At 44.0% G+C, this 24121-nt stretch overlaps 1 protein-coding gene across 4 annotated transcripts in view; it reads right to left on the reverse strand.

Moving 5' to 3' along the window:
• Positions 1-24121, reverse strand: part of HMBOX1 (homeobox containing 1) — a 121887-nt gene that overhangs the window by 57973 nt on the left and 39793 nt on the right. For 3 of the 4 annotated variants that reach the window (XM_054988320.1, XM_054988311.1, XM_054988346.1), the window contains exon 2: positions 6028-6111. The exons of the other annotated variant lie outside the window; for it this stretch is intronic. In XM_054988320.1, coding sequence (XP_054844295.1) covers positions 6028-6050 — 23 coding nt within the window. In that variant the 5' untranslated portion in view covers positions 6051-6111. The remainder of the gene's footprint in view (positions 1-6027; positions 6112-24121) is intronic. 4 annotated transcript variants of the gene reach the window in all.

The following is a 24121-nucleotide window of genomic DNA, read 5'->3' on the forward strand; positions in this document are numbered from 1 at the left end:
GTCAGTACTGCCTCCCGGCGCCCTGCTGATCTTTCTGCTGGGCCGGTTGCTGTGCCGGACGAGGCTTGAAGGGCCGACGCCTCCTCTGCTGTTGTGCGGGAGGGTAAGGCCGCTGCTGGTAGGCAGGATACTGCTGGTAGCCCGGCCGCTGTTGTTGGTATCTGCCCAGGTAATGGTAAGGGCCAGACCGGGGAGCGTACCGTGACCTGGAGGAGGGCTTGTCCGCTGGAGCCAGACCCAAAGACCGCGCCGTCTGCCTGTCCTCCTTTTTCTTCTTCAGGGTCTCGTCGGTGGACTTGGAGAACAGCGAGTCCCCTTCAAAGGGCATGCTCTCCACCCTGGAACGCACCTCTTGGGACAGGGCCGTCGACCGCAACCAAGAGTGGCGCCTGAGGACCACCGCCGACGCCATCCCTCTAGCAGCAGTGTCAGCAGCGTGGCTCCCAGCGTTCATTTGCTGTTTAGACAGCCGGACAGCCTCTGTTTGCAGCAGGGACACCACAGCCTTCTGCTCAGGAGGGAGGTCTCGGGTATAGGATGCCAACTTCTCCCAGAGGTACAGTTGGTACCCTGCCATGATGGTCTGGTAGTTGGCAATCCTCAGACCCAGCGAAGCTACAATGTACTGGCGCCTGCCCATGGCATCAAGCTTCTTGCCCTCTTTATCGGCAGGCACCGAGGAGTGACCCGATCGTCGGGGGTTGAACTCCTCTGTGACCAAGGAGGAAGGTGGAGGGTGCTTCATCAACGCCGGCCAGGTGCCCTGCTTGATCTTGTAAAGCTGCTCAATGCGCTTGGAAGTTGGAGGTTGATCACAGGGCACCTGCCACACCTTCTCCACAATCTCCTCAATACCCTCGAGCATAGGGAAGCCAACGTACGCCGGATTATCCCCATAGATACGCTTGAGGAGCTTGTCCTTGGTCTGGGGGACTGCTGAAGAGATATCCATCTCGAGAGCCTTGGCCATCCTTGCCATCTGGTCGGCGTAGATGCGGAGGTCCTCGAATGGCGAGTCCGCAGATGGCACTAGCTCCTCAGCTGGCGATGGTTCGGACCAGGACTCCGACTGGTAGCCAAAACTCCCCACTTCCTCCTCATCGGAACCGAGCTCGGATTCCTGAGCCCGGAGTGGAGGGGGAGCCCACGCCGACCTCGATGTCGAAGGCCTCGGTTCCGACACGGAGAAGCCCGCAGGTGCCCCCTCCCATTGGCAACGGTATGGCGAGGGGAGGTAGGAAGCCTGTCGATGCCGGGACGCAGTGGACCGGACTGATCGGACACTGTCCCCGGAACCATGCCGCTCACGACCGACCGGAGGTGGAGACGGATGGACAGGCGACGGACGGCTCCGACGAGGAGACGGGCTCGGTTCCAGCCTCGGCGACCGAAGGGCAAGCGATGGTCGGCTCCGACGGTGCGGGCTTGGCTCCGGCCCCGACGAGAATTCTGCGGGCACCGTCTCGAAGGCCATCGGATCCGGCACCGGCACGGAGATGCCTTCTGGCTCAGGGGAGCCCAGATGAGGGGAAGGCGTGTGAGGAAGCACGATGACCTCCTCCTGAGGAGCGGGACGCGGCGACCGATGATGCTTGGTCTTCTTCTTCTTCTTCGCCGGTTCCGAAGAAGACCTCGGAACCGACGCGCTCCTCGCCTTCGAAGGGGACCTCGGCTTCGACCTCTTAGGCTTCATCGGAACCGATCCGGACGTCGGTTCCGACCGGGGACTCGGCACCAGGATCCTCGGTTCCGACGTAGGTCTTGGATCCGACCTGGTAGATGACGCGCTACGGGGCGGCCGCACCGGTCCCTGCGCTGGAGAGGCCGCTCTCGACGCCGAGGTACTCGGGGGACGCGGTTTCGACCCCGACCTCGCGGAGGCCACTGAGCCAGCTCTTGAATGCCGTTCGGCAGAGGGGCTAGGGCCGGCCTTGGGGGAGGGCAACGGAGCGCCTCCGGACATGACCTTCTGCCACAGGGAGGAGTTCAGTCGGGCCTTGCGCTCCTGCCGGGCCTTGCTGGTGAAGCCCTGGCAAATCTTACAGGCCGACACATTATGGGTCTCCCCCAAACAAAACAGGCACAGTTCATGGCCATCGGTCTTGGCCATTTTCGTGTGGCATTGGAGGCAATGCTTGAAGAGAGCCTTTGAGGCCATCTTCAGGGGCACGCGAAAGGAAGGTCAAAAACAGTCCGAGTCAAATTACCGAGTCCACAACAAAGTCCAAAACGAGATCCGAAGAATAGTCGAGGTCACGAAGTCCGAAGTCAAAAGCCAAGCAATCAGTCAGAATAAAGCACGAAGCACAAAAAAGCACAGAGCAACGAAGCTCACGTTCTCTCCAAGCGGCGGCAAGAAGAGAACTGAGGGAAGGGGCCGTTGGTCGCTGGAGGATCACGTGACCGTTTGGGCGGGAAAACGGTCGCTGAGGCGCGCGACAAACGGCCCCTTCGGAGCCATGGAAGCTCTAGAAAATTCTCCGGCGGCTGGCCTGCGCCTGCGCAGTCCCATGTGTGGAGGCACAGAAGAACGAAGATGAACATACAGGTACCTGGATGCCTGTGTCTGGTGGAAATTTAATCTACTTGATACTCGCAACATATTTCATATTGCACATTTTTAGAGTTTATTTAAACCACACCCCCTCCCCCAAAATGCTGGCTGAACTCCAGGAAAAGAGTAGGCTTAAAAAACTAAAAACAGACAGACCTAACAGAAAGGGTACATACACTGCTCATTTTAAAGCATGAAAAGCTGCATGAATATGACAGATTATGTTTGACATAGATCAGCAGCTAACAAGCTCTTTACACTTGGGAAACCATTTCCCCTTTTATCTGTCTGTTCACCCGCCCTCTGGGACATTTTTGAGGGTGAACTGTCAAGAGGCCTGCTGTCAGTTTATAGGGGTGTAACCCAACATAATAAAAGCACAAGAGCCGTGCTTGAGCAGACCAAAAGTCTGCATAGTCAAACATCCTGTCTCCCCACAGTTGGCCAGCCAGATGCTTGGGGAGGGGTGCTCAAGCAAGGCCTGAAGGGCAGCCTCTCTCCCTTAACGCTTTCCTTTCAGCAACTAGCATTGAGAGATATGCTATCCAGACAGCATAGTATTATCCTGCCCTTCTTACAAGGAACTGCGAATGGTGTATCTGGCTCTCCCCGCTCCGTTTTATCCTCACAACATTCCTACAAAGGAGGCTGAGCTGAGAGAGTGATGGAACCCACCCCCATGGACTTCATAGCTTGAGAGGGGATTTGAATGTGGGCATCCGCTTCTGAACCAGGAGGGCCCATTTAGCTATCTTGGTTAATCACTATGGATAAGCCTACTGCAGAAGAACTTGCCTGATCCCCTTTTCAAGCCAACGTTAAAAATCTCTCTCTAACTTAAGGGGCTTGTCTGTTGGAGGCACTTCTCAAGGCTTCTTAAACTGAAGGAAAGCTACAAACTTTGCTCAGTGGGGCGACAGGATACATGCTGATGCCATTTCCTCCAGGCATTTGGCAAAAATGAGCACTTTTGACCAGGAGTGATTCCGCACACGTTGGATAATGCACTTCCAATCCTCTTTATAGATCATTTGGAACAAATTTTTTCATGTACGGAACAAAAAATCCACCTCAAACGATTGATAAAGTGCATTGAAAGTGCATTATCCAACATGTGCGGAATCAGCCCTGTTTGTTATTGTTTGCTGATCATTTTAATATATACATTATGCTTATTAGCTGCTGTGTTGTTCAGATATTGGCAGTATTATATGTTTAGAACTTGTTGATAGTGCTGTTGATATTGCTGTTGTCTTTATAGTTTTATTGGTCTCATTGTAAATCTTGGTTAAGATTTCTGTGAATCTCCATAAAAATTTTGGTTAGGAGATGGTATTTGAATCTTCTGAATAAATAAAAGCTAATTACGCATTGTGTGAAGTGAAGTACTTTCTTTTGTCTATCTTTAATCTACTGTCAATCAGTCTCATAGGGTGAACACAAGTTCTTGCGCTGTGGGAGAGGGTGGGGGGGAAGTCTCTCCAGCCACTCATAATTTTATAACTTCGTCATGTCCTCCACCTCTAACACCAGTTTTTTTTAAACAGCACAGAGATAGACGTCCCAATTACTTTTTAAATAACCCAACAATGAGATGAAGGAGGAAGAAATAATTGCTCAATTTTGATTTGAGCAAAAATGATTATCTTTGTTCTCACGGAAATCGCCTCTTGCTTTTTTACTTCTCTCATAGTGTATCACCCATCTGGTCTCTTCCCCTGGTTTGGATAGCAAGACAGACTCGTGTACCTAGAAATACATTTCTTTCTTCTGGGGATGCCAGTGACTCTTACGGGTGACTGAGAAATGGGATCCAATGTGTACTCAGATCACAGAGCCTCAGAGGCTCAAAAGGGATCTGAGGTTGGCCGCTTGATTTCCAGGCAACAGGGAATGATTGACCAGCCCAGGCATGGCATAAATAAGAGTTTGGCCTTTGCCCCCTGACCTGATCAGAGTGGTGAGTAACTCCTGCCTGCTTTGCTCCAGCAGCCAGCTACAGGGACAGTGAGCTGACCACCACGTCCTCCCAGTACAGCTGTCTACATCCCAAGTGTAACCTGGAAAAGAAGCTGATTCGAAGAGACAGATGGAGCTCTGTGTCATGTATTTGACCCATTGATACAAATGTTGGCAACAGATCTCTAGTTATTATTAAATTTCAATAGCACACGTGAATGCTTTTCAGTCCTTCAGAAAGGCCTAGCTATAGCAAAGGGAGAACTGAACTTGAAGAATCTATGGCTTAGAGAAACTTTGAACTCAGGGAACTGCAGGCCCATCTCTCTCTCTCTACATGTTGGTCTTAGGATTCAGTTTGTTCTGCAGTCAGAGTGGCCTAGAGCAGGTTTTTTCCCTGCTTCCCCACAGTACTGTGGTGAATTTGTGCATCTATGGGGATTTTCCCGGCTTTTCTCTGATCATTCTCAAAACTGCTTTGGGAAATATAGCAGTAAAGTGAGGATGGTTGCTGTGTTATGTGGGGAAACTTGGATTTTCCAGCTCACGTGTCATCTATTTCCCCTGACCCTGTCTGCACAGCAGCCATTTCCTCGCCCCACCACTAAGGGACTTTTTATTTTTTTAAAAAAAAATCAGCACTAGAATATCATCTCCATACAATGTTGTAGTGATAGGTACAGCAAGTTCTCTGAATTCCCAGCTTTCATTTTTTTTTTAAAAAGTCATTAGTCCTTCCCTTGTGAAGATACATGGGAAAGGGCATATCTTTACAAGGGAAGGGGGCTAGAAACTTACAAAAAATGAAAGCTAGAAATTCCAAGAACCTTCTGCACCTATTGTTGTAATGGTATAACGATATTCTAGTGCCAATTTTTTTAAAATCGCAAAAGCCCTATTGGCCCAGGGGAGGGGTGGGAGGCCACTTCCCGGGGATTCGGGAAGGAAAACGGGGAAAACCTGCCTTGTGGAAGCCCCATTGCCACTGTGTGCTTAACCTGAAGCTGCACCAGCAACAGGGAAATCACAAAATCCTATCCCTGTGTGGAAGACACCATGGGTTCACTGAGTAATGGTTTTCTGGGGCAACACACTAACTCCTAAACCACTGTACATAGGAACAGCTGAGATCAGCAAATTTAAACTTTTTTAAACGCCTTGCCTCATTTCAAAAAAAATTAGAGGCTTGTTCTCACCACACATTTTAAAAAACACACTTTATATTAGAAGCCCAATGGAAACAAACAGATCTCAAATAATTAACCCCAAGTTAAAAACCCGAATAGCCAAAGGGACAGCTATCGTTGACCATCACCATCATGTTTTGCTAAATTAGCAACAAGACTTCCATGAAGTAAAGAATAAGCGCGAAACAGAATTCAAAGCAGCTTCGCTCACAACCGGAACAATCTGTTGACTCTTTGCCCCTCTCGCCCCTTCTGGTCTCTTTAAAATGGATTACATAAATTCAATTTTTTAACAGATAGAGGGAAAAAAGCAGCTACTGTACTTACACTACTGGAAAGGTTCTCAGCATACTTTACATGGGGAGAGGAAATCAAAAAGCCTCTTGGAGGTCTTCGGCACTAGTTACCATTCTGAAATGGATAAGTGGAATATGTCTTAACATGAAAGATAATATGCAGTTCTCATCTCATACAAACTCCCACTACCTTGTGAGGTAAGTCACTTTTATTTTCTTTGGCTGTACCGGAATACCACAAACCCCGAGCATTTTCTGAAAATGGGGAGAGGTGGGTGGGTTTTTGTTTTAATTTAGACAAAAAAGATTGTTGTTGGGATTGAGCAGGAGTGTCTTTAATTTGTAAAAGTTAAATTTTAACAACATATTAACAAGCTATTTACATAACATAAATGTACAGAGGACAGTGTATTGGTTAGGGTGTTGGACTAAGACTGGGGGAGAGTCTGAGTGAAATCCCCTCTCTGCTTTGAAGCTCAAGGCCAAACTAGACGTGCAGGTTTTTAAGTAGTTGGGACAGAGTTCCCAGATCCAACTTGTTAAAAACCCGTGCATTTAGTTTTGTTCTCACTTGGTAGTTGTAGACAACACCTTAGTAGCATTACTTACCTTACAGGACAACTGTGTGAATAAAACTGGGGGCAGAGGTTATGTGTGCTGCTCTAAGGAAGGGAGGGATTTTTAATAAATCTAATAAAATAATGTACCGAAGTATTGTATGGACACTGTTTTTGTTCTTATCTGCCCTGGATTTTCAAGGACATCAAGGTTTAAAATCTGTAATTTATTAATAAAAATTATTAAAATATTATTTTGTTTGAATGAATCTGAGCCAATTATGTGATGCTGTAAGCCCATGAGGCAAATGCCATTTTGGTTCATCGGTTAAGAGGTGTACATTTGGATATTTCTGATCTGAAACAGTGCCTGAAATTCCTCATTTAGTTTCAGATTTGAAAGTAAGGAATTTCAAACAGATCAGAAATACCCGGATGTACTCTCGGTATCTAGAGTTGTACTTATACAGGGGATCTCTCAGTGATGCTCCTTGTCCCCCAACTAGTGGAGTTACAGAAGGGAAATGGGAGGGCAGCATATGGAAGTCACTTCTTGATTGGAACAGGAAGTGATGATGTCATGACATTCTAGGAATTTCAGAAATCTCTGGTTTTGACAAAGTGTCAAAACAGAAAGTGACTTTCAAGAAGTCCCCCCCCCGCCCCAATGCTCCCAGGGATTGCCAGCCAAAGGCAGGCATCCCTATTGGTATCTCTTGACTGGGTGCTGTTGAGAGTTTGTTTAATATTCTGTGCTTGGTTTTGGAGACCACAACTTGGGAATGTGGGCAAAGTAAGAAAGGATTCACAGTAGAGAGCTACAAGGATTGTAAAATATAGAGAAGAAAGCATTGCAAGGGATGGCTCAAGGAACTGGACTTGAATGTAGAGAAAAGAACGTCACAGAAAGACATTTTACCATTTTCAAACATTTTTAAGAAAGGACCTTGAACAGAAGAACAGGAAAGACAGGCGGATTTGATCCCCCGAGAAGAAGTTAACAAGGAACACTTCAAAGTTAAAAGAATATAGAGTCAAATTAAACATTCAGCAAAGGCTCCTAAGGGCTATTCGGCAACGGCAAAAGGAACTTAAGAACCATATTCCTTGCTTTTTTTAAAAAAAAAATAAGGATTTTCTATGGATCTCTTACATACAGGATACCCAATTTTACATAACAGGTGACTCTCACTCAACACAAACATCCATCGCCTCCTTCAGAATTCAATGGCCACAGTTGTAGGGGAAGCTTTCTGAACTATATATCACAGTAATGACAATCTCTCTAGGCCTCCCACAGGCTGTGGTGTCAGGCAATGTTCCCAAAGGCTTCTAAGACTCAGAGAGCAACTATCAGGAACAGGCTGCTGGCATAACCGTACAGGTTAAGAAAACTCAGTTAAGCTGTAGAAAATAGTTTGCAAGGCAGCCAGCCAGGGCTGTACAATCTTGGCAGGAAATAGGAAAATGAACTTTGGAGGAAGCAGGAAGCTGTGAGCCAAACAGCTAAGCATTGGGGGCAACTTTCATAATATGGATTTGACTCAGCCCACTAAACCTTCGGTTACAGGTCTCTAGTACCATACGATTTCAAAACACCTTGCTACATGAACACATGAAGTTACCTTACTCTAAGACAGACCACTGGTCTCTCAAGGTCAGTACTGTCTTCGGGCATCCTACACACCAGGCAGATGCTTACCACTCAGCTATGGTTCCCCCACAACTGCAGTATCAATTAGAATTTCTAGACACACATTTGCACCATGGAATTTCAAAAGGCAGGCGTCAGTCCTTCAGACCTGGCATACTGGACAAGAGCCTGTCTTCCTAACACTAACCAGCAAGAGGTGCTATTATTAATCTATAACATTAATGCAGTGGTTAAAGCAGACAAACCTTTGTCCTGTCTGCATTATCCATTAATGAGATTAACTGGCTTGGGGTGGGGGGTGATGAGAAGCATGAGAAAGAAGAGGCCAAAAAGTTCTTCCCCCATTGCTGCTGTAAATTGTAAAAAAAAAATGTGTGTGTGGGGAGAGAATTACATATTAGTATGAAAATCGTGGCAGCAAACCATGGGCTGGAATGAGCAATCCAATCCCCCGTCTTAAAAGGCAGCTCAAATTTACAATGGATGAGCCTTCGTGGCAATCTGTTTTTCCGATATTAAAAATCTCATTTTCTCAGTGCCAAGGACAAGTGGATGTGTGAGGCATTGGAGTATCAACTCGGCATTTGTCTCATTTGACATTAAATCATTCTCATTTTCAGCTCGGATTTTCTAATGTCTCCTTGGGAGCCACTTGAGTTTTCTTCATTTCTCTCCGGCTGCAATTAAGACGCTCGAGTAGAGCCTGCCCTAGCATTGCCACCTTTCCCTCATCCCCACCCTCTACCAATGCTTTGGGTTTTGATTGGCTTTGTGGCAGGTGGAAAGTCATCAGGTGCCATCTTCCCATTAAGGTGCACCTGTCAGATTTCTGCTCATCAGGCTGTTGTTAAAATCTCATCTATAAGGGCTGGAAGTAGTAAGGAACAAAACATTAAGACTGGCTAGGATCAAAATGGCAATTTAATTGGATTTTAAAAAGCACAATTTAATAAGCATTTTTACTGTTTCTGAATTTCACATTCCCCAGCAACAATGTTCCAACCCCTCAGTCAATGCCAGATTTAGCTAAACTAGTTATGTTAACTTAGTCATGAGTGAGTAATCCCATGTTTTGCTACAATAAATTAACATCTGTTAAGACTGAGAAATCCCAAATCTTTGTTCCAAGCCACAAAAGAGAGTGTGTGAAACTTCTTAATGAAACCCAGTTCAGCAGTTTCATGCTGAACTCCCCCTTTGAAGTTCTTTAGTTGAAGAACTGTGGCTTTCAGACCAGAAACAGGATGTCCAGGGAGACTGCAACGATTTCCAACTGGTTTCTAATTGCTGCAATTTTTAATGAGATCTGTGACCACTTAATTCTTTCATGGGCCCTTGACATTGCTGTTTGTTTGTTTTTTTCACACCGATACATCAAATGACTGCATCGTGATCATCCAGTTGTGACATCTGAAGAAGTGGCTCTAGTCCAAGAAAGCTTCTGGTGGAACAAAATTCGGCTAGTCTTTAAGATGCCACACCATTCCTGTTTCTTTGTTGCTGAAAAACACTAACATGGGAATTTTTACTTATTTGGTGGCTGCAAATGCATGGGTATCTAGTTTAGATCAACAGCTGGGTACATTCCATAATAGGAAATGTGTAAATTCACTAGGAGTACTGAATTTCAGCAGCCTGAAGACTCCGATTTTACAAGAGCAAAATTCTAGCCCTCTGTGGTGAAAGTCAGGCTTGTATACATGTGGACAATGCCAAGTAAAATTACAGAAACCAGAAGGAAGGCTGAGGAGACCCAGGTCTCTCATTTTGCATACCATCTTCTAAAAGGTCCTGAATATATAACACTTATGACTTGTGTTGAGAAACTGGATAGGGAAAACCTTTTCTCTTCCCACATTGCTAGAATTCAGGATTTCCCTTGTATACACACTAGATTCAGGGCAAAAGTCAGCAGCTTTTCTTAAAATCATGCAGAATTAACTTGTGGAAATCACTACCATGTTATGCAGCGATGGCCTTTTGGTTAGAGGGCTTGAGAAGGGAACTATACAAATTCCATGGCGTATAAGGTTACCAGTAGCTAATGAAACCTGCATGTTCAGAAGCACTGCATTCCTGAATGCCAGTTTCTAAGGGGGGGGGGGGTGCTACAGCAGGGGAGGGAGATGGCCTCCGTGCCCCGATGGTGGGTTTCCCAGAGTTACCTGTTGGGACACTGTAAGTATCAGGATGGTGGTCTAGATGGACCTTCGGAATGAGCCAGAAATCTCTTTGTACATTCTCAAAAAGAACTGAGCTTTCTTTTGGGCAAAACGTGAGTTCCCTTCTTTAAATTATATACTCAGCTCACCTTCTCCCTTACAACTATATTACAGCAATCACTAGAGGGGTACCTGTATTCGTTTGTACCAGCACAAATAATCAAGTGTCTTGTGACACATTAAAGGCCAACAAGTTATTCACTGTAGCATCAGGTTCCATGAACTAGAGAATCCAGTTCATCAGATGCATGGAATGAGTCCTCAAGTTATTGGGAGAGGGGGAAGGTTGAGAAGACCAGTGTGGTGCAGAGTTCAGGGAGTCCAACTGGGATCTAGGAGACCTGGGTTTGAATTCCACCTTGCCATAGAAACTTGCTGGGTAACCTTAAGCTAGTCATTTTCTTTCCACCGCATCTATCCTCACAGGGCTATTGGGAGGATGAAAGGGAGAAGACAGTTTTGGGTCCCTATTGGAGAGAGAACCGAGGTAGGTATAAATAGCAGGATCAAAGGACCAAGGAATACAGAGAGAATCTATTCATATAAAAGACAAATGCATTAAAGAAAAGTACAGATACCACTCACAGTAGTAGTAATTGGCAGCCTCCTTAGGTTTGATAAGCAAGTTATCTCTTTTAATGGCTGAGGAAATTTTGGTTCATTATGATACATCAGGCATTGGTGGGATTATAATACTCACATGAGGAAATGAAGAATGGCACAGTTAGACTGGTAACCAAAAATAGGCCCCTAAAGCAAAAATGGAACATGACAAGTTGTGACCTGCAATTTCCACTTCAAACCACCTTAAAGCATCATCAATAACCTACAGCCCATCTGAACAATGATATTTCTTTCTCACAGGCCTTAGGTGATAGTAGGCCTTTGTTTATGGACTACTCCACAACTTCAACTAGCTTCTTACCAACAACAATTAGGCAATCAGCAGTCACAGATCCGGGGGCCAGACCCTTGAGAAATCTAGATGACAGACACCACTATTATAGGACCCAAGGACATTGGTAACACTATTTTGGGCTCATCTACCTGCTGGGCCTCCAGCATGACAGATGGCATTGAAGGCCACCAATGCCCTTCTGCTCTTTAAGTAGGACAAATGGATCAGTCCCTACTCAAAAGACTAAACTGACACAAAACCAAAATTAAAAATGACAATATTCAGAAACCAGTCACAGAACTTTTCAGATGCCTAGGATGCTGCTGTTGATCTAAAAGTCCCTGTTCCCCAGAAGAAAAAAGAATGTCAAAGGGAGAGTTCAGTGTAAAAACACTGAATTAGAATCCATCAGGAAGTCTGATACCATCATGTACTAAATCAATCAATACATATTTACAACTTGCTTTTCAGCTAAGATGGCTTGCACCAACTAAAAACCATCACAAAGATACACACAACCACATACCCCTAATATCTTACTGAAAGACAATCTCTTCTGGCCCTGGCAGGTGATATGATCCAGCATCTTTCGTCCATGTGGAGGGGCTAGAAGGAGATGCAGGTGCTGTCTGTTGACAAAGGGGTTGTTGTTGTAAAAGCAGTACAACAAGGAAATGCCTGCAGAGTCCTTTAAACATTTAAAACTACCTTATCGATCTATGCATTCAGTTTCCTCAAGAAGATCAGGAAGGTGTTCGTGGTTCTCCCCCTACTGAGCTAGGAAACGCTCCTGGACCAAGTAGTCTCCCACTTGGGGTCCCTTCGCATCAGAAACAAGAGCTAGACATTTTCAGGTGGGTAGCTGTGTTGGTCTGCAATCAAAGGACAAGATCCAGGTTCATGCTTGATCTGGATCTTGCTCAAGAGCTAGACATGTAAGAGGTTCTACTCTGCAGCCCAGGCAAGGGCAGAAAGCTAAGATCCTTGCATGTATACCAGGACTGGCCAATATAATTGATCAATCAATAGAATCAATCATTCAATCAATACAGAATTTTCATGCTGCTTTAGGAGTGAAATGACAGGAAAACCTTTTACTAGATTTTGGTCAAAAGGGCTCTCTGGGGATAGGAAAGAGGGGAGATAAAATTGAGGTGTGTGTGTTGGATTTGACTATGCATGCAGCAAACAATGGGCTGCATATCAAATAACTCCTTGCCATAAAAAGGTTTACAGTCCAATCCCTAATGAAACTGACAGAAATCAACACAAGACGGAGAAAAAACCATACTGAAAAATCTAGCTTCCCCATTACCTTCACTGCACTCTGGCTCGCCAGCTAAACTTATGTAAGTGCCCCCTCAATTTGGGAAGGTCCCTTGGAGTTGTAAAATTGCATTACAAAATGGGGTAAGTCTAATAAAAAGCCCCAAAGATGGCAGAGGCACTTTGAAATGCATAATTTAACAGAGGACAGCAGCCTGGATTCATAAAAAAAATAGAAAGGGAAGGTCATGGCTGACAAATCTGCTGAAATCCTGTTTTATTATACGACCAAATCGTTAGGATAGACAAGAACGAAACGGCGGACGTACGTTATCAGGGTCTTCGGGAAAAAGCATTTGATTTGGTGCCGCTCAGGCTGATTTACAAAGTCATAAAGCGTTGCACTTGGCAGAGGGGGAAGAAGAGGCATAAATGGATTAAGCAACGATGGTGGAGAAGAAGAAGGGAAGGGTGTTGGGGAGAGGAAGCTGTTTGGAACACAGTGGTGGGGCGTGGGGAATAAAAGGTCAGCTTGTCATTTGTTTATCATGTTATGTTATAAAGGACTATGAGGAGAGTTTAAAACACATACACACACCCCTCTGAACTACTGGCTGCAAACAGAGGCTAGGTCCCGGCGCTCCGCTCAGGAAGGAAACTATGCAAGGGAAAGAATGCTGTAAACTTGGAAACAATGGATTAAAAAAAAAAAGACAGTCCCTTCTTCTAGAATTACAGAAGACAATAATAATCAATTCAGTGGAAATAGATATGTAACTGCACTGACATTAACCACTATAAGAAAAAATGAACAGTGTGAGAGAGACGTCCTACTTCTGCAGGCCTCCCTTCCCCCACGGGGCCTAATAGAAGCATGGCAAGTTACAGTTCGGTCTTCAGCATTACAAATCAGAACCAAATCCTGGTATTGTAGTTATAAATTAATTTTAAAAATATAATTTATAAAAAATACTCTACATTCTGTTCCAAAGATTGGGAGAAATTTATGTTTCTTTAGGAAAGAAAATACAATGGAGACAGTAAAATTTATGCATTTGTTTGAATTTTATCTCACTTTTCTTCCACAAAGCAAGACACAAAACAGCTTACAAAAGCCAAAATATAAACAATAATCTAAAAATCACAATACAATCATACAATAGAAGCAGCAGCCAAGAGGTGGGGCTGAGTAGCTGGAAGAGCTCAGTCTCTGACGGAACAGATTCTCCTGACAAATAGCAGCGAAAAATCAGAATTACCACCATTCGTTCAAAAGATGCACAAATTTTGTACCCATATATTTTAAGCAGGGTAGAAAACAATGAAAATTAACTACATTTCCAAATCTTTACTTGCATAGGTTCTTTCCAAAGTTTTCAAATGACTGAAAATTAATTTCTGCAAAGCTCTGGAAAGCAGAAAGCAATGATTAGAGAAATAATGCTGGTGTAGGGTTGCCAGCTCCAAGTTGGGAAATTCCTGGAGATCTTGGGGGTGAAACCTGGAGAAAGTGGGGTTTGGGGAGGGAAAGGACCTTGGCATGGCATAATTCCATAGAGTTCACCCCAAAAGTAGCCATTTTCTCCAGGTGAACTGATCTCTGTGGCCTGGAGACCAGTTGTAATTCTGGGAGATCTCCAGCCACCACCTGGAGGCTGGCAACCCTATGCTGGTGCAAGGGGACAGAAATTTGGGATTCGACACGCAAAGAGTAACAAAATTTCATTCCAACATAAGCTTGTGGGCTAGAGCCCATTTTTACAGATGCTATAAGTGGATCCTTACTATGCAGACATTTTATAGCAAGTATGAAAAAAGCCTAGTCTCCATTTGAATGTGTCTAAATGAATCTGTAGTTATGTTTCACTTAGTAGCTGATTATGCTGAAGCTGGTGAATCTGCTTTTCTGTTATAGCTACCAGTTTTACTTACTGTGCTTGTTTCTGAATAGAAGGTTTTATCATGAGCCATGCTTTGCATTAGTTGCCAACTCCAACCTGAAGAATTCCTGGATATTTGGGGGCAATACCTGTGGATGGGGGGAATCTGGGGAGGGTTTCACCTGACATCTATGGTATACTATCGAGTTTGCCCTCTGATGCTCATACCAGAATAACATTTTTGTATTCTTTAAGGTGCCACAAGACTTCTGTTTATTTTTCCTATCATAGACGAATACATGTGGAACACAACAAAAGATACCCCTTCGTCTCTCCCAACATTATACAGGACATTTCTATTTCATCTTCGATGGTTATTCGGCAGTCCATCTTGAATTTTACATTCTCGACCTAGCTATAAGATTTATGGGCAAAGGAAGCAGATCTCCTATTATGTATCAGTACCCTGACTTCTTTTCATGCTGCTGTAGGGTAGAATTCTAAGGAATTCACTCCATGTTATTTTAATTTCATCAGCGTTCAGTATGTGCTAGGCCATGTATGTTTTATTTAAGCGTTTCATTGATGGGGTGCTGTCTTTGATACTTACATACCACTGAGGAAGGCCTTTGGGCCAAAACGCATTTGGTTTTATACATATGAGTTGTACTATTATTACTGTATATTAATGATTTTCTATTTAGGTATATACAAGGTTTTAATATGTATATGTACATCCACATGATGCTTTTAATCTAATCTATGTATTTCTATTAAACTTTATACCAGTGTTTTTAATCTATATTTGTAGTTATTTTCAACTATTTGTTGTATATTTATTTCTGTTGTGCCAACCTCCTTGGTTACCCTCAGTTTGCAGGGTTACTGATTTTCACTCCTTTTTGTTTTTATTTGCAATCTTCCCAGCAGCCTAACACATTAAAAAAAGGAATGAACAGCCAGCTCAGTAGACTCACACTATTGTCTTGATCACAGCCTCTGATACAGTTAGTTGACCTCTGAGATCAACTATGGGCAAAATCCAGTTTCCGTAACTGATACAGCCCCAAGGGTAGGGTTCTCGTCTACCACATAACAGCCAGAAAGGCCTTGTCTAGAGAATGGACTGAAGATCTCTGAGTAGTTTGTAAGGGCAAAAATCTTTTGGTGGAAAAGCTGATGAGAGTGCAATTTGGAAGCAGGGGGAGTGGTGGGGTAAAGGCAAGCACCCTTCCCAGCTTTACTTCTAGAGGAAGGCAGTGGGGAACTGGCGGAATGAACACTTCCACATGCACCTTCAAAGAATGTACCCTCAAGTTGATGGCCTCAGTCAAAGGAAGGAGGCAATCAAAAAGGTCGGCTAGAAGCAGACATCCACTTTTTAAATATAAAAATGCATTATATTGGGGAAAGACAGCTTTTTAGATTAAGTGAGTCATAAAAGATAAGCCACCAATCTGCTTTGACTATAAACATATACCACTTTGGTTCAACTTTTGGAAAACAGAGAGGGAAAGAAAAGGTCCTTGCAACAGGCAATTACTTAAAATACATTTTCCCAAAGTCCTACCAATTGAGAAACAAGTTCACTGCCAACAAAGACGATCCTTTAGGACAAGACATTCTCTTCCCACTGTTCCAAGAGAAATGTACCCAAATTTTGATTTGGATAAAATAATTTGTAATCCTCAGAAGTGCTGGGTGGACATATCCTCCTTTAAAACAAACCATCTAAATGTAGCTCTTCCATACTGTGGCATTGGTACATATTACAAGGTACAAACAGGGCCCAATAATCCCCCATTAGGACCCAGGAAAATCATGCAGATTACTCCCATTTTTAGTAATATTACTCCCATCGCCTCTACGATTAATATATTAAGAGTGGCATGTCCCTACGAAGGACTGACGGGGGTAGATCTCTACTGTTCCGTCATGCTTTGTGATTTTTGTTTCCAGGAAAATTATGATTTGTAGAAACCACATTTTGCCCAGTTTGTATGTAATGCTGAACCACAGTTTGTTGATAACAGGAAGGAGAGGAATTGCGGCATCAAGGGGAGGGAGAAGGAAAGAGGGAGCATGAAAGCCTATGAGTCACTTCCAGTGACTTGGAGGAAGGCTATCTGAGATGACTCAACACAAACTCAGTGCATAAAAGGCAGACACTACACAGCAAAATGAGATGCTGGAGTCATGCAGAGGTAGAATGGGCTATATAAGGATAAAGGTGAAAGATACTGCTTTTCAATGCTCCCTCATTTAAGAAAAATACTGTCTGCAAATAGAAACTGGTACAGCAAGAAGGAAGTGGACCATTGACTGACAGGCTCATTTGCTACATGCGGGGAGGTTTTACAAAGGGAAGCAATCAAAACTGTAATTCTGCCATGTGCACGGTGAAGGGGTGCAGTCTGCTCTACCATTTCATGTCCTACTACTTCATTCCATTGCATGCCTAGTAGATCCAGGTGTGACATACATGCTAAAATTCAAACCATCCGAAGTTTTTATTTAGCTTATTTACAGACCAACTTTCTCATTGAGATTAATGGCAGAATAAAAAGTAATAAAAGAGAAAAAATGTTGTCATGCAGCACAGGACTGGGTCCTAAGCTTTTTGAGACAGAAAATGGCTACCACAAGAGGCAGAGCCAGCCTCAAAATCTCAGTGAATGAGGTCATGCATAATTTGAATCTAGCAACTCTTCAACTTTTCAAGCAGAAACTCTGTTTAAAATATTTTCTTGCATATACACAGCTTATCATCAGTCATACAATGAATATCCTTACGCGGCGGTGGCAGCTTCTGCTGAACCAACTTCTTAAAAATCTGCACAGTCAATTAGAACTCCAAGGGCCAATCAGAAGCCCTGCTGGGCAAAAGCCCCACCTGGCCTGCCCACTTTCTAAAAACACTTGGTGGGCACCATGGCACCCATGGGCACCATGTTGGGGAAACCTGACATAAAACCTCCAATGAAAACGCAGTAGGACTAAGAATACAAAAATGCAAAACAATGCAAGCAACAAGGACAACAGCAAACTGCCTAAGGCAAGGTATTGTGTGAACAATGCAGAATGTGGGATTACAAGATAAAAGCCAATACAATAAAAGCCGGATGATACTTGTAATAACAGATGATGCCAATAATAATAATTAAAGTGGACTACAGACGTATTCCCATATGAAGGTGTGCTTCTGACTGTTCCACCTTAATACAGTTCTGTTTCCTCCTGAAGAATTCTGTTTTGCAACCTTTGCTGAATGATAAAACTGTGGGAGCCCCCCGCCCCAGCCTCTTCTGTTCCACAAGGTGGGAGCCACCACAGAGAATGCACATGAATAGGCAGGTGCTGATCTTACCCATAAGCTAGGAGGCTTTGCTCAGATGAATGAAGTAACGACCTCTGGCTACCAAAAGCCAGGTTGAGGAGACAGACTTGTGACAGTAGCTGATGAAGAGAACTGTGATTCTCGAAAGCTTATGCCTCAATAAAGTTGGTTAGTCTTAAAGGTGCTACTGGACTTTTTACTATTTTGCAACTACAGACTAACACGGCTAACTCCTCTGGATCTAGCTTAGGGGAGGAATCGCTCAGTGGTACAGCATGTTTTCCATGCTGAAAGCCTTCGGATCAGTCCCAGGCCCCTGAGTTCATTAAAGGATCCCAGAGGTCAGTAATGATGCTTCTCTGCTGGACAGCCACTCCGCTGAACAACTTCTTCCTTGGACAGCCACACCCAGTCAGAGTGGACAATGTAGAGCTAGAGAGACCAATGATCTGAGATGGTATGAGGTGTTCATGTGTTTATAGCTCCAGAGGAGTTAGCCATGTTAGTCTGTAGTTTCAAAATAGTAAAGAGTCCAGTAGCACTGTAATGATTCCAGGTAAATGTGTGCATGTGTCTTTAAATGCTTGGTTTGAGCTAGGTGAAGAGTGGGGGTGAAAGAGAGGAATGAGTGAGCAATATGATTGGTTGACTGAGATTGTGGGCGGAGTGAATGCAGTTGAGACTGAGAGTGCAGGGAGAAAGGTTTCAGTCAGAAGAAAGCAGGCTAGCTGTGTGCTGCCTGAGTATACTGAAGTATTTATGACAGAAGTATAACCTGTGTGGAACCTGAACTGAGCATGTTTGTGAAAGGACACTCAGTCAGGGAAAGAGAGGCCAGCTGTGTGAATGAGAGTAAATGAAGTAACTTTAAGAACTAAGAACTACTTTTATGAAACCAATACGCTTCTTGAAAAATAAACATTTATTTTGTTTTATTATATCCCCGTGTAGCTGTCATTGCTATATCCCATTCATATCCTCAGGGCCACATAGAACCACGAAGGAGCCTGATGCTTAAACACGTTACCAAAGGGGAAATTTGAATAAAATATTTTGGAATAATACATTCCTGGTGGCAGCAAACTACCCAGAGGGTGTAAGGGGAAGATTAAAAGAAAAATCTACCCCAAAGAAAGTGAAGATCATAACAAGCACCTTTAAGACTAACCAACTTATTTGTAGCATAAGCTTTCAAGAACCACAGCTCTTTTTGCCAGATGTTTATATAGCACTTTTGGAAAATGTACAGGTGGAAGAAATTCCTCTCCTTATCATGGAGCATTTACAAGTTCCAAGCTGCAACAGACCTGGACGGATTTTTAAGAAACTCCTCTCAAACAGGACCAGCTCCAAGTATTGGTGGGCCCCGGAAACAGACCTTTCGGCGCTACTTCCCAAGGCTGACCCACCCCCACACAGACCCTCGTAGCAGCCCTGTGGGGAGCGATGCCAGAAATTTCTCTTCCTCCTCATCACCACCCATTTGCCCTCACTGGCCACAATGGCAGGCAGTGGAAAAGAAGAAGAGTGGCAGCAGCAAGCGACTGGAAGGAGCAGGTGGCTGTGGCAAGGAAAGGGAACTGGAGGAACCCAGAGCCTGTTCGAGCCTGTTTCCAATCGGATACAATTCAACTATGGCAACTTTCCCCCCTCCTTTTTTCAAGTAATTCTTTCCAGTTTGCTGATGCAATAAATACCATTAACAGCAATCTGCAAGCCAATGAAGTCATTCTGACTTTTGAACATGTGGGTGGGAGCCAATTTAAGAAGAGTATACATACCCCATTTTCCACTGAAAGAGAAGTTGAAATAAGAGGAATCTAACAGTTGTTTACCACATTACAAGAGTAAACATGATTTCCAGTCAGTGCTACCGACAGACCCATAAATTAGCACTAAGTACTCCATTAAAATCTAGAGTACTAATGCCTGTGTTGAATTTCCCTCGCTGTTTCGCTGCCCTTTGGGTATAGCCTTCTCCTCAAGCTCCCTAGCGGGGATGCCCTCATGGAGGCAGAATGATAACTAACCATTATACACAGGATTGGCAAGGGGAGAATTTGGATTAATGGGCTCAATTGCAGAAGCTTCTCAGATCATCCGCAAGCCACGGACAAAACTACAGCAAGTCACTCAGCACGGTCTGTGGGCAGGAACCATGCCCAAAGGCTCATGCATAATCGCAGGCTTTGGTTTTCAGCCTGCGTTTGAATGGCATCTGTGTAACTCAGGGTTAAACCAATAATTCCAAAGCTGTCCAGAGGGACATTAGTGCAACATGAGAAATCAATAAAATGAAAGAGTCCAAGCTTCATGCAGGCACCCACTCTCAGAAGAGGCTGCCTGTTGCCTATCTGCATACTCTGGCCTTGCCTCCTTAAGTCATTCTCTAGTGGGAGGCAGATAATTCTGCCATGTTTTTGCATCAGTTGTGGCTGGTTCATTCAATTCCTCCCAATGCAAACGTGTAGCAGAATCAATTGTCCCCAGAAGAGGCTGACCACTGTGTCTCTTTGTGAGTCACTGCTCTGGTAATGATCCTTGCCGTCATCCATACCAGCAACTCATGCAAAGCCACAAGGGCAGGTTTTATTGTTAGCCGCCTCGAGCCTAAGTGGAAAAAATTAGATGTAATTGTTTAAAATGAACAAGCGAAATATACGTAAACTATGAACATGGCTGGCCTCATCACATTCAGTTTGGCCACATGACTCTTGAAGTTAGCATAGGCTACATTTAACTCCCAAAGTTAGTGTTCTGTTGGCTTCATTTGGGAAAGTATAGGGCAGTCTTGCGACCAGTTGACATTTGGAGCCTAAGTATGCATGTTGTCAAGTTCCAGCTCAATCTGAGCCAGTGTGCACAATATTGCTTTCTGAACAATCTGGCTGCCGTCTCCCCTGAAAACTAGCCTGCAGCTCTGAAAAGTTAAACATTGCCTGCCCTTCTTGCTGCTGCTTAACAGCGAGGGGGCATCAGGCAAACAAGCACGTTCTTGCTATACTGCTGCAAAGACCCCAAATTAGCTCTTAACTAAGTCACACGAAAGTTCTCATACGGCATCTGTTGGCTAAAACTGAATCCGATAGGCAAGGCAGTTCATAATGTGGTTTACAGTGCCATCTCATGCAGAGTAACACATGTCTATGTCCAGAGAAGCCAGTGGGCTTAGAAGAGGGTAACTCTGCTTAGGATGGCACTGTCAGATAGCTGGCAAAGGGAGGGGGGAGCAGGAGATTTAACCACAAGGACACGATCTTGAAATGTTTGCAGAAGGGATTACATCACCGAACAAATGATATTGCAAAGAGCAGGAGAACATATGCGACAGCTCCAGAGTCCTAAGATTCTCCTCTGCCACACCACCTGGAACTGCACAAGGCTCGGGGAGAGGAGTGCAGCCACAACTATGAGAGGTGGTGGCTAAAACCAAACCAAAACCGTATGGCAGGCCACTGCAGCAAAAGTCTGTGCAGGAGCTGGTGGATCAGAAGCTTCCTGCAAAGCACCCTATTGGGCCAGTGTGGGGCGATACAAAGAGGGTCGGGCAAACATTTGGAAGACCCGTCACCATTCTGTCATAGAAGTTTGCTGGGTGGCCTTGGGCCAGCTGCTCTCTCAGCCTCATCTACCTCACAAGGCAGTTGTTGAGAGGCGGGGAAGACACTGCTGCAAGATGCTGTGGGTCCCCATCAGGTAGAAAGGTCAAAATAAATAAACTCACCAACGGTACTCCCCTCCATGAAAGCAAGTTGCCCAGTTACCAGAGATGTTGCTGCACTCAAGAGCCTGCCTAAGGTGGCTAAACAGCCACAGACAGTGCAAGGTGGGAATGATGCTGTCAAAGAAACAGAGACAGCTCTTCAGACAAGCTACGCTTTAAACAGAGAAGCACGCCACGCTTCCGAAGCTAAACCTTCGCGCCAGCTGATCAGATGCAAAGTTGGATTTGCCTTTCACGACTGGGGTTGGAAACTTGCCTCCCTTCCATGATGCACATAGTGTTAGGACTAAGAACAGGACTAAGAAGTAACGTTGCTTTGAGTTATGCTTGAAGTCAGGGCACAGGCAACTAGATCCCTCTTGATCTAAGGGGGCTTCCAAGGTTTGCTCAATGACCTCTCTCCCTTTACATTCCTTTTCTTATCCTCACTCCACAATTTCTCTGGGTCAACGGGATCAAAATTTGACATATCTGTGGGATGAATAATTTTAGGAATGTTAAGAAGTGGGCAAGTAACATATTTGTTTCATTAACAGATACCTCAGCGACAGTAGGGGCAGGGGGAGTGTCCTGCTATAGCCAGCGGCATCAATGGAATCAGATCTAGATGCAAGGCAAAAAAAGTTGCCCCTGCTTAGGATGAGGCATCTTTGCAAATCCACCTCCCTCACCTCATTGCTGAAGGACAGGCAGAAAAGACACAAAGATAGTGATGGCAAACAATTAGGCAACTTTTCTGAAACCCTGAAAGACAACCAGATTGGGCACGGGTTGACCAGATGCACACCAAGCGACACAAGATTCAATTGCACTCATTGCCTGAGGCTAATGGGAAGGCCCCACATGTCTATCATTTTGCAACATGTGCAAAACAAAAAAATTCAGAAAGACATTCTTCTAAATGGGTAACCAAAGAGGTTGGAACAAAAACGTGAATTAAATGTAACTCCAAACATGATACAAAAGAATAAAACACCAGTCTATAATTTAATTCAACAAATGAAAGTGCAAACATATGATTAAAAACATCAACAGTGTACTTCATCATCATAAGTTCCATGTGTGTGTTTGTGTGTCATGTGCCATCAAGTCGCCTCCGACCTATGGTGACCCTATGAATGTAAGACCTCCAAAATGTCCTAACATTGACAGACTTGCTCAGATCCTGCAAACTGGAGGACGTGGCTTCTTTTATTGAGTCAAGCCATCTCGTTTTGGGTCTTCCTCTTTTCCTACTGCCTTCCACTTTTCCTAGCATTATTGACTTTTCCAGAGAATCTTGTCTTCTCATGATGTAACCAAAGTACGATAGCCTTATTCTTGTCATTTTAGCTTCTAAGGAGAATTCAAGCTTGATTTGATCTAGTACCCACTTATTTGTCTTTTTGGCTGTCCATGGTATCCGCAAAACCCTCCTCCAGCACCACATTTCAAATGAATCTATTTTCTTCCTGTCAGCTTTCTTCACTATCCAATTTTCACATCCATATATGGCAATGGAGAATACCACAGTTTGGATTATCTTGATCTTGGTTCCTAGAGAGACATCTTTAACTCTAAGGATCTTATGTAGCTCCCTCACAGCTGTTCTTCCAAGTCTCTATCTTCTTCTGATTTCTTCATTGCAGTCTCCCCCTTGTATATATACCCGTAGTAAACTCAGACATATATAGGGACGTTAGTACATTTTATCTCCATAGGTATAGAACCAGAAGCATTTCATCCCAAGGGCCTTCCCTCAGTGGTATATATTTATACAAAGTACTCCATCAATATAGCTAATAAATCCAAAATACCTGACAGTGCACAAAATGAACACAAAGATGTTGTATAAAACAGCCGTGGAGTAAATGCGTTCTATTCCTCTTATGAAGCAGCTTAAAGTACAGTATGGGCCACATATCCAGATGAAAGTTTTTTCTTTTACCCATGGATATTCTTTGGTCAGGTCAGAAGTATTCAAATCAAAGATGGAGTGCTAAGCCACGACAGAAATAGAAGGCATTCTTCTAAATGGATCACAACTTCAGGTTGGGTGGCCATGCTGGTCGGCAGTAGAAGAGCAACAATTGAGTCCAGTAGCTCCTTAAAGACCAACAAGGTTTTCAAAGTATAAGCTTTTGAGAGTGAGTTTTGATTCATGAAAGCTTAGACCCTGGAAATTTTATTGGTCTTCAAGGTGCTACTGAACTCGAATGGTATAATAGATCAGTTCAAGAGGTTGCTTCTATAATGGAAAGCACTGTGTTATACCGCAATGTTTATTACATGTATTCCCCCACACACACACACACACTTTTTAATCTATTTTGTAATCTACCTTGAGTCTTAGTGAGAAAGGCTGCTTATAAATGAAATAAATAAATGGTGATGTTCCAAGCTGGGTAAGATTACAAACATTCCCACACTTCAACTTTTGCCTCTTTCTGCTGTCTGTTAGCTGCTCATTTTAAGGAACACGATTTTATTTATTTATTTATTTTCTTTGGATTTCTATTCCGCCCTACCCAGGGCAGATTACAGCATTTCATGTAATCTGCTCAGGGCAGATTACAGCATTTTAAAACACATGTAAAATTAATTTATA

Source organism: Eublepharis macularius, chromosome 1, assembly GCF_028583425.1.
Source record: "Eublepharis macularius isolate TG4126 chromosome 1, MPM_Emac_v1.0, whole genome shotgun sequence".
In the NCBI taxonomy this organism is placed as follows: domain Eukaryota; kingdom Metazoa; phylum Chordata; class Lepidosauria; order Squamata; family Eublepharidae; genus Eublepharis; species Eublepharis macularius.